Genomic DNA, 15254 nt, shown 5'->3' on the forward strand with positions numbered 1-15254 from the left:
TGTTGAAAAAACACAGGTCACGGCAGAAATCTCACTAGGACACTACCAGTAAAATAAAAAAAACCCACAAAACCCTGGCTATTTATTCTGCTTTTCATTTCCTACCTTTAGGTTGGATAGTAATCAAAGAACCTTCCTAAATCAACTTAGGTTCTTCAGGGGTTTGAACTCATTTTAGAAATCCAAGCAGACTCATCAGTGCCAATATTGCTTACCTCCTACTCAATGATTCCTTCAACGAAGTCGTATTTGTGAGCTACACTTCTCCCTAAGGAAATGTTAAGTCTTTGCCCACTAGCAGTCTGTTCTTTACTGTGGTTTCTGACAAGATGTCCGTTACAAACTCAAGCATGCAACAGATCAGCAGTTTTTCCTAAACTTTTCATTTTTTCCGAAGAGGTGGCATCACACCTGTCACTTTCGATAACTTGCATACTGAGGCCATTTTAAACACAAAATACAGATTTTGATCTTTGTCTGGCAAACACAAGTGGTTGTTATATTCAGGAGGACTTAAACATGTAAAGGATTCTGCAGGAAAATTACATGCATACACACAAATTTGGTAAGCAATGCAAATGTCTGTCTGGTGGAAGAGCAAAAAAACCCCAAATGGATTACTGAGCTTTCTTCAGTTTGAATTCTATAATTTGACATTGCGGCATTACATTTAACAGACAACAAATAAAGCAAGATAGGTAAGGAAGCAAGTGGAAACATGCTGGCAATCTCAGGGGCTAGGGGGTGCCCAACAAACATTAAGCAGCAAGGTTGACATAGTGTGGATAATACAGAAGAAAAGCTTTGACTAAGAAGCCACACTTGCTGAAGTGCTGCAAGGAGGGAACCTACCACAGAGGAACTTCAGGACCCATGAACAAACAAGAAATTATCGGCTGACAAACCGATAAAGACTTTTGACAGAAGGTTTATGGCTGAGATAGTGTTAATTCTAGTAGCTGGTACAGTGCTGTATTTTGGATTTAGTACAAGAATGATGTTGATAACACACTGATGTTTTCAGTTGTTGCTAGGCAGTTGTTGCATCTACACGAAGTCAGGGACTTTTCAGCTTCTTGTTTTGCCAGGTGCAGAAGAAGCTGGGAGAGCACAGCCAGGACAGCTGACCCAGACTGGCCAAAGGGATATTCCCTACCATGTTAACATCTTGCTCCCTGGGGAAGCTAGCTGGGAGGTGGGATCGCTGCTCAGAAACAGATTGAGCATCAGGGTTTGGGGTTTTTTTTCTGTATGTGGTGAGCCATTACATTTGTGCATCACTTGCTTTATATTTTCTTAATTATAATTATTACCCTCCTTTATTATCCTATTAAACGGTCTTTATTTCAACGCACAAGTTTTTTTTTTCCATTCTCCTCCCCATCCCGTTGGGGACGGGGAGGGGGGTTGAGGAAGTGAGCGAGCTGCTGCATGGTGCTTAGTTACCAGCTGGGGTTAAACCACGACAAATAACTTGCATGACTACAATGCACAATTTTAAGTATCCAGATCTCAGGATCACTCCAGTAAACGATTTCTCCTCTTTTTTAGGCTGTAGTCTGCTCTTTCTTTAAAGCCAAAGGGCTATACCTCCATCTTCCCAACTACTGAAGAGGAGGGAGTGGGACGAGCTACACCTTACAGCTGACACTTCAGCAATTTCATACTCAAGTTGCTTTCAAACACTTCAGCAAATATAATTTATTTCTGATATTTTACTATATTTTACTATATCCCTTTGTTCTAAAAGTTTTACTGTTGACAGGGCCACTGAGATGTTCTCTGCATAGTAGGCAAATATCCCTAAGGCCCACGCGAGCAATTACTATGGAGATACCACAACATTGGTTTGGTTCATGAAGTAACTATAATCCACTATGTAATATCTGACTTGACCTCTTAGCAGAAATAACAACATGCCAGATAACTGAGATCACTTGAAAGTCAGATTTCCAGTGACGGTTCTGGAAATGATGCTAATACTCTAATGTGTAACAGGATGCACAAAGAAATGCCTATCATACTAAATTTAAGACTCAAATGCAAACTTCTCAAGTTATATTGCAGTTTGCTTACTATGTGTAGCCTATTCACGGATAGCAATTCCAGATCAAATATATCCATTTTAACATGAGCATTTCTTTTCTGTGTACTTGAATGCTTTGCTGTCATAGCCTAACATAATTTCTCAGGTATTTTTTTATTTCTGTATGCCTTGGTGAAACATTTTACTGTGTGTAGTGCCAACTAAAAATCTTTTATCTGAAAATAAAAGGAAAAAGGCAAGATAAAGCTTGGAAAGAGATGGGAAAGTCCTGTTATCTGATACAGTAAGTATCCCCAGCGAAATGTATAATTTCTGGTACATCAGAAGAAAAACTGTTGTTAGATTTCTGAAAATGGGACTGCAAACATGGGTATCCATTAAATGTATTTATCATCTACTTGAAGAACCTCATATACAGATAGATACACACTACATATGTATACAGCACATGACAAAATTGTTAAACTGTATGTATCAGAGGTCTCTGAACACATTAGGCTTCAAAATCTAATTTGCAAGCACATGGCTTACCATGATACCTGGAACTAAAAATTCTTGTGCCAGTTATAAATATATCTCCTAGCACCTTGTATGATTACAATGAGGATTGTTAAACACTGATGATCAGAATACAGTAGGTTTTCAAGGTTAAATGTCAAGAAATGGTGGCTAAGCAGATTGTGTGATCATAAAATGGGGTTTGGTATGTTAAAAGAAGATGTGATCACCTGCTTACCAAATGAAGGAGACAGCTATTAAAAATAGTCACACATTCCAAGAAAGAATCCCTCAGCAGCCATTTTAAAGCAAACCTTAACATTTAGGCAAGGGGGATAAAGAGTACCAATAGTATCTGAAATCTTATGTCACTACATGTGTAAACTTAAAAAAAAAAAAAAAAGAAAAAAAAAAAGGATGTGATTCAGCCACTGGTATACCTGATGTAAAGGATCAGCTCTTTTTTTTTTTTAACTCTTATGGCTTATAAATCACAAAATGCTAGTTCCATACAAGGCTGACAAAGAGTTCATGTCTAAAAAGTGTAAAAGAACATCAAAACCTTGCAAGCCAGATAGTTCCTGGAACATTCTGAACATCAATCTTCTGTTTTTATAAACAAACGTATGCTAACAACCTCCACACTGGAAGCAGTACATTTTTCAGATTCCTTCTTTTTAATGAAACAAACACGCTACTGTAACTGTTAAATTGCTAAGTTGCTAGTCAGTCTGCTATTCCTGCTAAGGATTTGTATATTCATCCCTTTGAATAGTCATAAAAAGATATTACAGCAAGTTATATTTGCAGATAAAATTAAATGCAATTTAATCATGTTTAATTACAAAATCACACTCTATTCTTATATGATACAAGCTTTCTCATATTCTCACAAATCCATCATGACAGAAACAAGATGAAAACCAGGCACGATGGCATCTTCTTTAGCACACTTTTTACGTTTAATTCTGTAAATTTGAGTATTAATTAACCAATCTCACAAAGTATGCACAACGCTGCAATACATCTGGAATATTATACTGTATAGGCCTAAAATTCTTTTGCAACCACACTAAATTATCTTAGCTTAACATTGTACAAACACATTCAAAATCAAAATCCTCAAAACTTCTTAGCACTGCTTTTTTATTTACTCAAAATCCATTCCGATCCAACATAACAGCATTACGAGGTTTATCACCCTGCTGTCTAATTAGTGGAAGAAACCAACAAACACCATCCATACAAAAAATAAACTACTCTTTGGACCTGCACTGGACATCATAGTAACTAGCTCTCTAGGACTTTGTCTTTAGAACCTGAATTCTTTAAAACAACCAACCAAAAACCCCCACAGAAATTTTATTGAAACGAAAACCTTTATACGAGGACAATCACCTGCCAAAAAAACCCATCCTTCACAAAACAAAAAACTGTAAAAAATGCCCATGAATAAGCAACTCATGATTTTCTGAGAACAAGAGTTTAACCACTGCCTTTTCCTTTACAGTGTATATTTAGCGGGTTAGAATGTTTCTCAAAACATTTCAAGAAATCTGAATTAGTTCTACTGACAGTCTTCCTATTTTATTATTGATATATGTGGACACAATACAGAGGACATTAAATAAGCTGGAAAATCTTATGTAGAATATAATTTCAATTGTACTATATAAAGATGAAAGAGAACGTTTTGCGCACAGAGCATCACATATAATAAAGATAGCTTTCTTAGACAATCTAACATGCGTTACCCATTTACTGTAAAATCCAAGCACCCAGAGTGTGGAAATCAAGCATGACATTACTCTTTTGCTACTTCTTGAGTTCTTGAAGTTAAGTTACATATGGTGATATAAATTAGCTACGACATGTATTAAAAAAAAAAGAAAGCCATCCTTAGCAGAAAAAAACTTGTCTTTCACAAGAACCAGGCCGGAAAGTCTTCATTTTCAATGTATGTCTCAGAAATTGAGGTCATCTTCTGACAGAAGGTGTCCTACGTTTACATGCATAAAGTAGTATAGCTGATATTGGACTGCTTTTGTCTCTTCATTAATTTTACAGGTTTTGAATTCAAATAATATGTTCATTTTTTTCTAAATTTGTCCATGGTCTGTGTTTCATGCAGTTACTGTTACTATCTATATCTAGACACTGAAACTGTTTTTCTTCATTTCTTCATTTCCAATATAGTTATTTCATTGACCATCAAACAGCATATTTCTTGATTTAAAAAGAACATTTTATCATACCAAACTGCTGTATTTCATCTGACAGTAGGCCAACTTAATTTCCCAAGTTAGTCATAATACTCTGAGGGATTTCTTTTGTTTGAACAGTTAATCCCTAGGACAACACAAATTAAAAAACAAAGTAGACACTGTTTTTCTAATCATTTTGGCACCCCCTTTATCACATTTATCTTTGTTTAGCCATCATGTTGTTTTCTGGTCAGCAAAGGTACAGTTTTTGCTTTTAAATATGAAATTTAGCTTTAAACATGATGCATCGTTCTTATATAGGTCAGTAGTAGTTTATTATAAATACATGTGCAAGATGAGCTCATGTTAAGCTTTTAATTCCAGTATGATTACCTTACATTTCTGAAATGGAACGATTATAAAGATGAGGCACACTTATACAACGCTTTAATACTGCTACTTCCAAAATCAATTTCTTTAAAGGTACAATATTGTCTTTAAAATGCCCTTCCTAACTACTGCCTTTCACAACTGATTACAGAAAATAAGGCAAAAGAGGAGTCACAACCAAACACATTAACAGGCCAAAGAATCACTGTGAGACGTTTCTGCACTAGCTCACGGATCAAAATTCATGGTGCAAGAACAGTGATATTTGCCACAGAACTGCAGCTTGTTTTCCCCACTGCTGCCCCCCTTCTCCCACTAGTATCTGGGATTTTACTTGGTGGGAGGGGCTGCTAGGGCTCTGTGACATTTACACACTTCCAAAAGGTTGTTTTTTCCAAAATATTTGAAGTTTTAACTACTTATATGGTGGCCAAAAGGCTTTCAATCTCCACTGCTCTGGTTCTTCTAATTGCTTTTCTTGTAAATCTCTCTAAATATGGCACTGGAACCACACAAATAATTAAGTTTATTTCAGTGGAACAAAGCCACTGCATACTTTCTCCAAAAGCTTACAAAACTAAAGTATCTCCTAACTAAAGAGAATCTGCAACTATCTCTGTACTTCACCCCCAGACTCCAAACAGACTCCAAGATCACTCCCACACCATCCTTCAGGTTCAAGTCAAGTCAAAGCTACATTTCAACCCTTTCCAAACACATCTGAAACAAACAAGTGAAAGAAACAGCTTCTTGGTTCAGGTGCAGGAACAAGCACTCCTGAGGAACACAGTCGATTAAGATTTCTTCATAGAATATGGATTTCAAAAAAAATAATCAAATTAACGTGAATAATCTCTTCCCTACCTATCCCCCCAAATGAAAAGAAACATACTGCGTTTGCTATTTCAGTCAGAGTTTTTTTAGGATAAATTCCTTAGATCTAGAATGGCATTTCAGGAGAGAAAAAAATGCAACATCTACTCTGAATGTGCTCATAAGCACTCTGTGGAGTGCGATAGAGCCACTTTCCATTTGGTGGTCTGCCAGGTTTGAAGTAAGGACAGAAAGCTGTTCCACATCCCAAATTAATGCCCTAGAGACGAGCTTATACAGCTGGTCTGTCTCTAGGTCAGTGGAAATTTAATTATCTGCACAAAAGCAAACAAAACAAAAAAAAGAGAAAGAACTGTATGGGGACAAAGAAGGGAAAAAAGACATTTTCGCTCTTCCTTTTTCAAACTATGAGGAAGATCATGTCTCTGTTCTTCCCTCTCTTATTTTAGACTGCAATGACAGAGAGAGAAGGGAGTTACTGACAAATTTGAGGAACATTATCTCAAGAAAAACAGTATAAATGACAGAACTAGCTTTCAGATACATAACTGAACAAACATTTTTTTTCTACAGTTGCTAATGCCAACCGCTGTTTCAAATAGCTGGCATTAAGGACTATAATTTCATTTCAATTTAGGTAGCAGAGGCATCTTCCTTTTACACTGCAATGCAAGGATTAAATGTATCTGAAAAAATTTGCTTCTTTCAAGTGTTGTAACTAATGACAATGCAAGAACACAATGAACACAACAATGAACAACAATGAACACAAGAAAGATTTTCTTCTTACAGTGAACATACAGGTCACAACCTACATGCCGGAAGAAAAGAAAGTTCAGTTCAAAGTATTTTTAATTGCTATATTCATCAGATTACCATATCTAAAAACACATAAAAAAAATTAAAGATCATTTATGAAGGAACAGTAAGTCTGTGATATGAAGGTCACAAAGCAAGGAGATGGACATACAAATGTTGTTTAATATTTAGAATATGCCCACCCTATACAGGAGTATATGCAGAGATACCAACAATTTCTGAGCCATACTGAGGTACCAAAAGCGGCCTGGTTTTTTTGGCTGTTAGCAAAAACCAGCAGGATTTGTCAGCTTAGGAAGAGCATGACATTAATGCGGCATAATGTCATGCTCTTGTGAAATTCTGCCTTGTTCAGTGTCATGGATCACATGGATGCAGCTGTGTATCTATCTTCTTACTGACCAAAATCCATCTCAATTCCAGCTGAGCCTAGCATTTCCTATTGGAAAGGTTGCTCTGAGGGCCTACACCTAGCTAATAAACACCAGATGGACAGATTTGGGTGAAATTATTAAGTATGAATTTAGGCTTTAGGAGAGGCTGGAGAACCTGTGGTCTTCATTTAAAATGAACTTTGCCTTTCAGGATATTAAAATATTGTAATTGTAGGAAACCCCAAAATTTTTAAACTTATGTTAAAACACTGAAAACCTCCATTCTCTCCCATGTTTTCAAGAGCTGAACAATACTTGCTTTGTCAAACTACGTCAGTAGACTGGACTTCCTGCTGGTAAGTACAGCAGTGCTAAAATGGTAGTGCTTATCGTGACACACCAGAAAAGAAGCTATGAAAACTGGAAGCTGTTTCTAAAAAATTGCTTTGAAATATTTCAATTTTCAAATTAAAAAAAAAAAAAAAAGTAAAAATTCTTCACTAAGTAGATTTGATGATTTTTCCCTTACACAGCCTGGAAAAGGACTTCTGTAGGAATCTAAAAGCACACAAAACTTGTTGAGCTACCAGTCCATGACACAAAAGGCAGTAACAGAAATGCTGATGCACACAGGCACAGAGCTTGCAATACCTTCATATTAGATGCCTCGGTTTCCAGTTTTGTTAGGTGATTTGAGTTATCCTCTAGCTCTTGCCGAAGGTTGGAGTTCTCCATCTTTAATGCCTCAACTTGCTTTAACAACTGATCATATGAAGCTGCGGCCATCCTGGGCTACCCTCAGCCCTAAAAAAAAAGTACGAGAAAATATTAAATTTAAACATTTTAGGAAAAAAAAATTAAAATATCTAACCCAAAATTAACTCTCTTTCCCATTTATCACTCAACTTTCTAAACATTAATTTAAATCCATTAGACCAAACTATAAATGCTTAGAACTAATGTCAGTTCAAAGACTTTTTTCAGTGGGCTTCCATTTGATACACATGATTAAGCAAATGAAAGAATTTCATTAACAACTGCCCTAGGTATTAGGGAAAGCCAGAATACGTTAAAGAAAATCATAGCACCATACAAAAGCATCCTTACTATTCACATTTCAATTCTAACATTGAGAAACTATGCAGATAATGGACCTCATTTAAACATTTTGGGACAGACAACAAGCACCATCAACCATATCGAAAAGATGCTGACTGCCTACTCTTTTTATAAAACAAAAGATAGTCACAGATGTTCAAAATTCCTAGAAATAGCACATACTAAATGAGATGTATGAAAGGCAAACAGTAAATATTGACGAATTTTAACAGGGGAAAAAAGTACCAAATGCAGTAGTAATCAAGTCTGTTGCAAAAATACATCCAAGGCATAAAGATTGTAACAAATATGCTCACAAAATTTCAAGACAAGAAGTAGTCATATTGCACAGTAGAATAAAAAGATAAAAGGCTATTCGTGATACCAGACATACTGTAACACAGTCAGAACACTATCACAATTATTCAGCCATTACAATGGAGAAAGAAACAAATACTCCAATTTAAACTGTAAAATTCAAATTGTTTCCCACTTTCCAAACCAAAACCCATCAAAGTTGTTCATCTAATAATGGACATGGCTAACCATGTTTCAAGCTCTTTACAGTGGAAGCCATCAATTTCTTATTCATCAGCCATTCAAATGAATAAAAGGAAGCCTTGTTCATAATCATACAAGTCACCCTTCCAATGTCATTGCAGGAATTTCCTAAGTATGCTCAAAGGAAAAAAATATAACAAGCTTATGGGACAACATTCCTCTTCATCATTACGGTGGTACTTTGGAGAAGAAGAAACAATTAAAAGCTCTTATTTAGCATTTCTGCGTATCCTCTCACTAAGGCTTTGACCTTACCGCTTATGTAACCCCTTATGTAATCAACTTTGCTCTTCCAGATGAATCTTAATTGCATTATCCAGTCTACTAAAAAGTAGGTAAAATTATTCAAAAAGGGCTTAGTTCCCCAACACCACAAGTTTTGAAAATTGTGTTTAATCTTTCTAAATTTAAACTCAATGAAGCATAAAGAAGAATATATACCATTGAAGACAGGAACAATCACAAAAGCTGTAGTGCATTTAGCATGACTGGTTTATTTCCTTTCCAAGAAGCAAGTCTTAATGCCCTAAGCACCTGTCATCATCAAAGATGTGAGAAGGAAGAAGCCTGCCACTTACAGAATTGTGATCTCCATGACACTACCAATAACCTGAAGACAAAAAATCCCTAACACATTTCTTTTTCCAAATGTGGTCATGCTTTACCAGAGACCTCATTTTTAGAGAAATGAAGACCATGTGAAGCATCTACTCTATTCTGTGAATTCTGTACTTTTACCATCCTGCTGTTTCGCCTAAAAGGTAGAGAGCTGTCAAAGAGAGTTGTAACAAAAAAAAAAAAAAAAAAAAGAAAAGGAAAAAATAATATTAAAGGCAGACTGGTTCTGTTCTGTTTCATATATGTTTTTATTTAATAGGTGACAGTTTCCATTCTTAATAATGCCAACAGTTATACTTCACATCTGTTTTCAGAACATATACTGCATAAACCCAAGGAAAGGTAGGTAGAAGTGGAAACATTTTCACATTACCTGTCATAAATTAGTATTATATTGTAATATTAATAGAATCTGTTGGTTTCAACTCAAGTATGTCACACATTTATTAATTTACACCTAAGCTGCTACATGCCATGTATTTGACATTCATTTTAATTCTAGGTAGAATATCTTTTTCTCCCATTACTTTAATTCATTATTAGTATGAAAGGACAGGTAATGACAAAAAATACCAAATGTTTCCACTTTCTATCCACACTAAGGAACAGACACATACACACAATGAAGAAAATGGAGAAAACTAAATGAGGGGTTGGAGCTACAACAGAAACACAGCAACTGCATAGCTCTATTTTAAATGCAAAATAAGCTTAAATGTACTTAGGTTAAATGAGTAAGGACTCAGTTTCTGAAGCGGAAGGAGGTTTGGTTTGTCTTCTTCCCCTCCTCATCCAAGTTTCTAAGGCTCCACTTGTGTATTTTATTTTCATAAAATGGAAGTAGGACATCACCACTAAGACAGTATTCTGCCTCAGACTAGGAGTCACTTCCTGATTTATTCAAATGTTGAACTTTACTCTGTGGGTTTTCAGATAAAAAACAACTGAGGTAGGTGATTACCAAAACATCTTCATTTTGCAGTTAAACAGATGCCCAAATGGGCAACGAGGGACAGTGCCACCGGCAGACACTCCTGCCAGTCTGGCATACAGCAGGAGACACGCTGCCCGACTGCAGGTCTGCTGGCCCGAAAGGTGCCTGCACTAGCAGGATAGCAGCAACACCTGGCAGCTGCTCTCGCTACCCAGGCATTCACATCAGCATCTCAGGATGCGGCACACATTTTAAAGAGAACCTCCTAGAGAGGAGGGGGAGGGGAAAAAAAAAAAGCATACACCATATCTTTTGCAAGCATGGCGAGGTTTGGGTAAAGTGTATTTGCAGTCAGCACATCCACACTGCAAACTGGACTGAAGGCAGCCAGTCCCACATCAGCATACGCTGTGAGCCACCGAGGCATCTGCTTCCAGCGATGCCTGCCACCCCACTGGCTGAGGCATCTGGACTCCTTGGGGGTATCTGGACTCCTTGGGGGCATGCAGATGGAGACCTGCCTCCCTGTCCCTCCAAGGTACTTCTCCTTTTTCCTGCCCATAAATGAAGGACTACCATGTATTTGAAGAGAACAGTAAACTATGTTTTAGAAATAATGGATCTCAACTAGCCCGGCTGCACCAAGATGTTTGAAACAGAGCCACATAACCAGCCATGGGTATAACAGAGATGAGCAGAAAAACTGTACGTGGTTAAGGAGTGGCTCAAAGACAAGATGACACCAGGCAGTGCTTAAAGCCAAATTGTTGGGCCGAAGGCAGGTTGTTTGCAAAGTTCCCCAAAACTAGTCTGCAACACATATTTTTAAATGTTTCATTATTGACCTTGGCACAAGAAGTGGCACCAAAACTTGTGCTAATAAATTCAAGAGGCTTCACAGGGTCAGAGGACTCCATGTAATACACAAGGAATTTGATGAACTGAGAAACGGAGCAGTAGAAAAGGGCGGAATTAAATAGCATAACAGTGTAAGGTCACCCATGTAGGAATCTCATCACCTGGAAGCAGTGAGTGCGGAAAAGCAACTGGAGCCTCTCGGCAGCCAGCCTGCAGGCCACTGCCAACACAAGACTGGCACGAGGAAAGCAAACACAATCCCCGGAGTTATCAAGTCATTTTACAAAGACATGGGTAAGAAAAGTGAATTTAAGTGGGTGCAGAGAAAGATGCTAAGTGATCAGGGGACTAAAGGGTCTCTCATATGAGAGGAGACTTCACGAGCAAGCCTGTGCTGCCTCAGCACAACAAAGGCTGGAACAACACAGCTATGCTTTGTTATTAGGGAGGGCAAAACACTCAAGAGGGAGAAAATATTTATGTTAAAACATAATACTGACACAGAACAAAGGGGCATAAATCGTTCATTTATGAACGTAGGCTGGCAACATCCATTAGCAGTTGTAAATTCAGCAACATCCTTGCCTAGCTCACTGCACAGGAAGGAACTGGACTTAGTGGTTCAGAAATCCAATCCTATGTTCCTTAACTTCAAATATAGAAGAATACTCTACTCATTTTCGTATCTCCAAGCTATTTGTATCTTTTTCTCCTGAAATAAAGAAATGCCAAAGCCATTTCACAAAAGACATCATTATTTAATTTTAAAATGGGGAAACAGACACAGGTAATGCATGACCACAAAGCAGCTTAGGCTTTCTGATGCTGAACACTGAGACACTTCTCAGGCACTTAAGTTTGTAGAGTAAAATCACAAAGCTCTGTTACACACAAGCTGTTTCACACATATTGAGCTAACACCCTCAAAATTAAAATCTGCCATCTCTCCCAGAAATAGGTTTTTTTCAATAGCCTCAAACTAGACACATCAGATCAGAGTTCAGGTCCCAAAACCAATCCTTGGATTTATGCTCCAAGGATTTATGCTCCATTTGAATACAAAAAACCTACTTTATTTTTAAACACAGAACTTGTGGCATCAATAGACATTGACTGCATTGCTGCATCTCCTTCTTGTAATTTCTCAGTGGTCAAAACACTTGCCTTGGGGAAAGAGTCAAACGCTGGACCCCCTCAGTCAGACAGGATTCACAGCCACGCAGCACCTCATTCAAGTGGAAGTAACCAGTAACCAGTCCAAAGGAAAGCAAGGAATAGTTTACACAGGGCCCACTAGCCTGAAGCTGTACCACTGCACACACATGCACAAACATATTCAAGATTATTGGGGCAGAATCAGATGAATCAAGAAAAAATTACTTCTCCTCCCAGTAAGAAGCCACTACAGTAAGGACTGGAAGGGAAGAGGAAGAACTCTGGGCTCCAATACCCATTTCACATTTTACCCAGCTCCAGGGAAAATGCAAGATGCCTGCAATGCCACCCACCTGTGCTCCTTTTTGCGCTTTATCTGCTCTGCTTCTTCACAGAGTGGTCATCATTCAAAGGCAGGAATGGAGATACCCCTTTCTCTGGATTTACTCCAAGAAATAACCCTCTTGGAATACAGAAACTTCGAAATTATTCCATTTCTCTTATTGTAAGAAGCACCTAAAATCTAGGTCTCCTGCTTCCCTGACCTGTATTTCCCATCATTAAGAGGTTTCTTCTCCATCTCTTAACAAAGTAAGGCGAAATTATGACAAGAAATTTCATGCTTTACTGAATCAGCAGTTTGCATAAATACACACTTCAAAGAGGAATTTCAAGCTGGATAGAACTCTCTTGCACACTAAAATCAAAATTAATGAGAAGCCTAGATTTATGCAAATGTACTGTTAAGATATAGATATACATTTTTCTACATGAAGACAACTATACCAGTAACAGCTGCCCAGAAATCAGGAACTTAGATGTACTCTTTTTAGTCTCAAATCCCCAGAGATAGGCAAAACCCCCAATATTCTCTGAAAACTTACAAATTTTTATTGATCTGAGCCTTTTTTCTTTGAAATCAATAAGCGTATATACTCAACATGCCCTAAAGAGGTTCTACTTAAGAACCCCCAAAAATTTGTGATATATTAATTAAATTTCCTTATGAAAATATTTCAGACTCGCATTACTATTTTTTCATCCATAAAAGCTATCACTGTTACTAGAGCATCCTATTTTTATAAAGCAACTTTTATAAAACACATTAGTCTTAGATTTTTTTAGAACAGAGGTTAAGAGTAATCTAAGATATAAAACCCTCCCACATTTTTTTTCAACAGTAGAGACAGATACCTGGCACTGTAAAGCTAGATAACATTTTTAGATAACCTATTTGTTTTCATTTTAGAAATCTTCAATGGAATAATTATTCTGTCACCCACAGTAACTGCCCAAGGGTGATTTTTTGGGTTGGTTTGTTGGGGTTTTTTTTGCTTTTTATTAGCAAGTAAGTATGGCCACTTCAGACATCAAAATCAATGGAAAAACTACTTTCTTCAATAAGTCCCAATATAAAAAACACCAATGTCAACCAAGGCTCCTGTTTGTGTAATTTATTTTGGATTATGAGCTTTGTTGACAGTAGTAAATCAGATGTTCAACTCTCTAATAAGCAAACAGAATTTAGTATTCTGCTACAACCAGCAGTTAAGCAGATGTGCTCCTGTGCTAACTGAAAATTTTTCACAATGTAATTTATTTTAATGTAACAACTTGTAACTATTGTATCTAAAATTCATGAATATCTAATTATCATTTAGTCAGGCTGGAAAGGACCATCAACTCTGATTTCTTTCTACATCCAGAAATTTTATGCAACTATTCAGTGCTAAGCCCAATACCTTGACCTTATTATTCTTTACCATTCTGTCAATTTTTGACATTCATTCCCATGTGACTAATGGGGAATTGTTTCTTCAAGGGCACATCACACTGAATACAGCGGGGAAAATAATAGCCATACTGCCATGAGATATTTCCAATTAGTTTAGCTTAAATACATTTAAAAAGAGATTTTTTTTTTGGAAGCACTAGGGTCTAGGGGTTCTGAGTTGGAAGCGGTTAGTGCTAATGCTGGGACAGCTGGGAGGGCTGCACTGGTGCCTGCCCCCAGCTGTCTGCCTTACCCATCTCCGCAAGGTTCCCACCCAGGGAAGAGAGAAGGTCTCAGCTGCTCAAGTGGCAGCTGCCTAAACCGCTGCAGATTACCGTCTGACTACCGAGGTAATCTGAAATAGGTGTTGGTTTAATTTGCTATCCTGGGACATTAACCACAATGGCTCAGCAGCTGTTACATGGCTATTTCCAAAAGAGGGGCAAGGCTGACAGACAGGGGCAAAAATCCAGCACAGCTGTTCTAAGGTAAGCCAGCCCCACTTACTAACTTCAGCCTTAAATGGACCATTTTCATGTAGTTACCTTTATCAATACACTCAAGAGAATACAGTGAGCTTTTTTTTTTCTCCTGTTCTTATTTTGAACATATCAAACCATGCCAATTTGTATTAATTCAATTTCTCTCTTGACTAAATCCTGTATCAGGTTTTCCACTACTTTGTTTGAAGCTTGTCTTCAGGTTAAATGGTTTATATATAAACATCCTTCTGCTCGTCCTTTTTCCACTCTGGCAAAGTATCAGCACTTTAAGTGCTATGTTTAAGAACTTATAAAAAATGAGTACCAGTGGGACAGGGATTGGCTTATCCATTTCAGTTTGGGGCAAACTTTCCAGGCTTGCTTATTTGAAAATGTTTATTCTTCACAGGCATGGTTTAATACTCTCCTTTCCTACTCACTGAAAAATACTCCATTGGCCTCAGATTGTAAAAGCCCATTATCCTGACTCTTTCCAGACAGAGCAGAAAAATTGTATTTCTGCCTCCTCCAGCACCACAATGAACAACTATGTAATTTCCACCTGATAAGCCAATGCTTTATTAAAATGGCTTTTGCTGCCAGCACAT

General features: G+C 37.4%; 1 protein-coding gene across 6 annotated transcripts in view; it reads right to left on the minus strand.

Annotated features, from left to right (window-relative positions):
* Positions 1–15254, minus strand: part of APC (APC regulator of Wnt signaling pathway) — a 105299-nt gene that overhangs the window by 59621 nt on the left and 30424 nt on the right. For all 6 annotated transcript variants that reach the window (XM_075740043.1, XM_075740049.1, XM_075740045.1 and 3 more), the window contains exon 2: positions 7818–7970. In XM_075740043.1, the coding sequence (XP_075596158.1) occupies positions 7818–7952 (135 nt within the window). In that variant the 5' untranslated portion in view covers positions 7953–7970. The remainder of the gene's footprint in view (positions 1–7817; positions 7971–15254) is intronic.

The sequence above is a fragment of the Balearica regulorum genome, chromosome Z (assembly GCF_011004875.1).
Source record: "Balearica regulorum gibbericeps isolate bBalReg1 chromosome Z, bBalReg1.pri, whole genome shotgun sequence".
Classification (NCBI taxonomy): Eukaryota; Metazoa; Chordata; class Aves; order Gruiformes; family Gruidae; genus Balearica; species Balearica regulorum.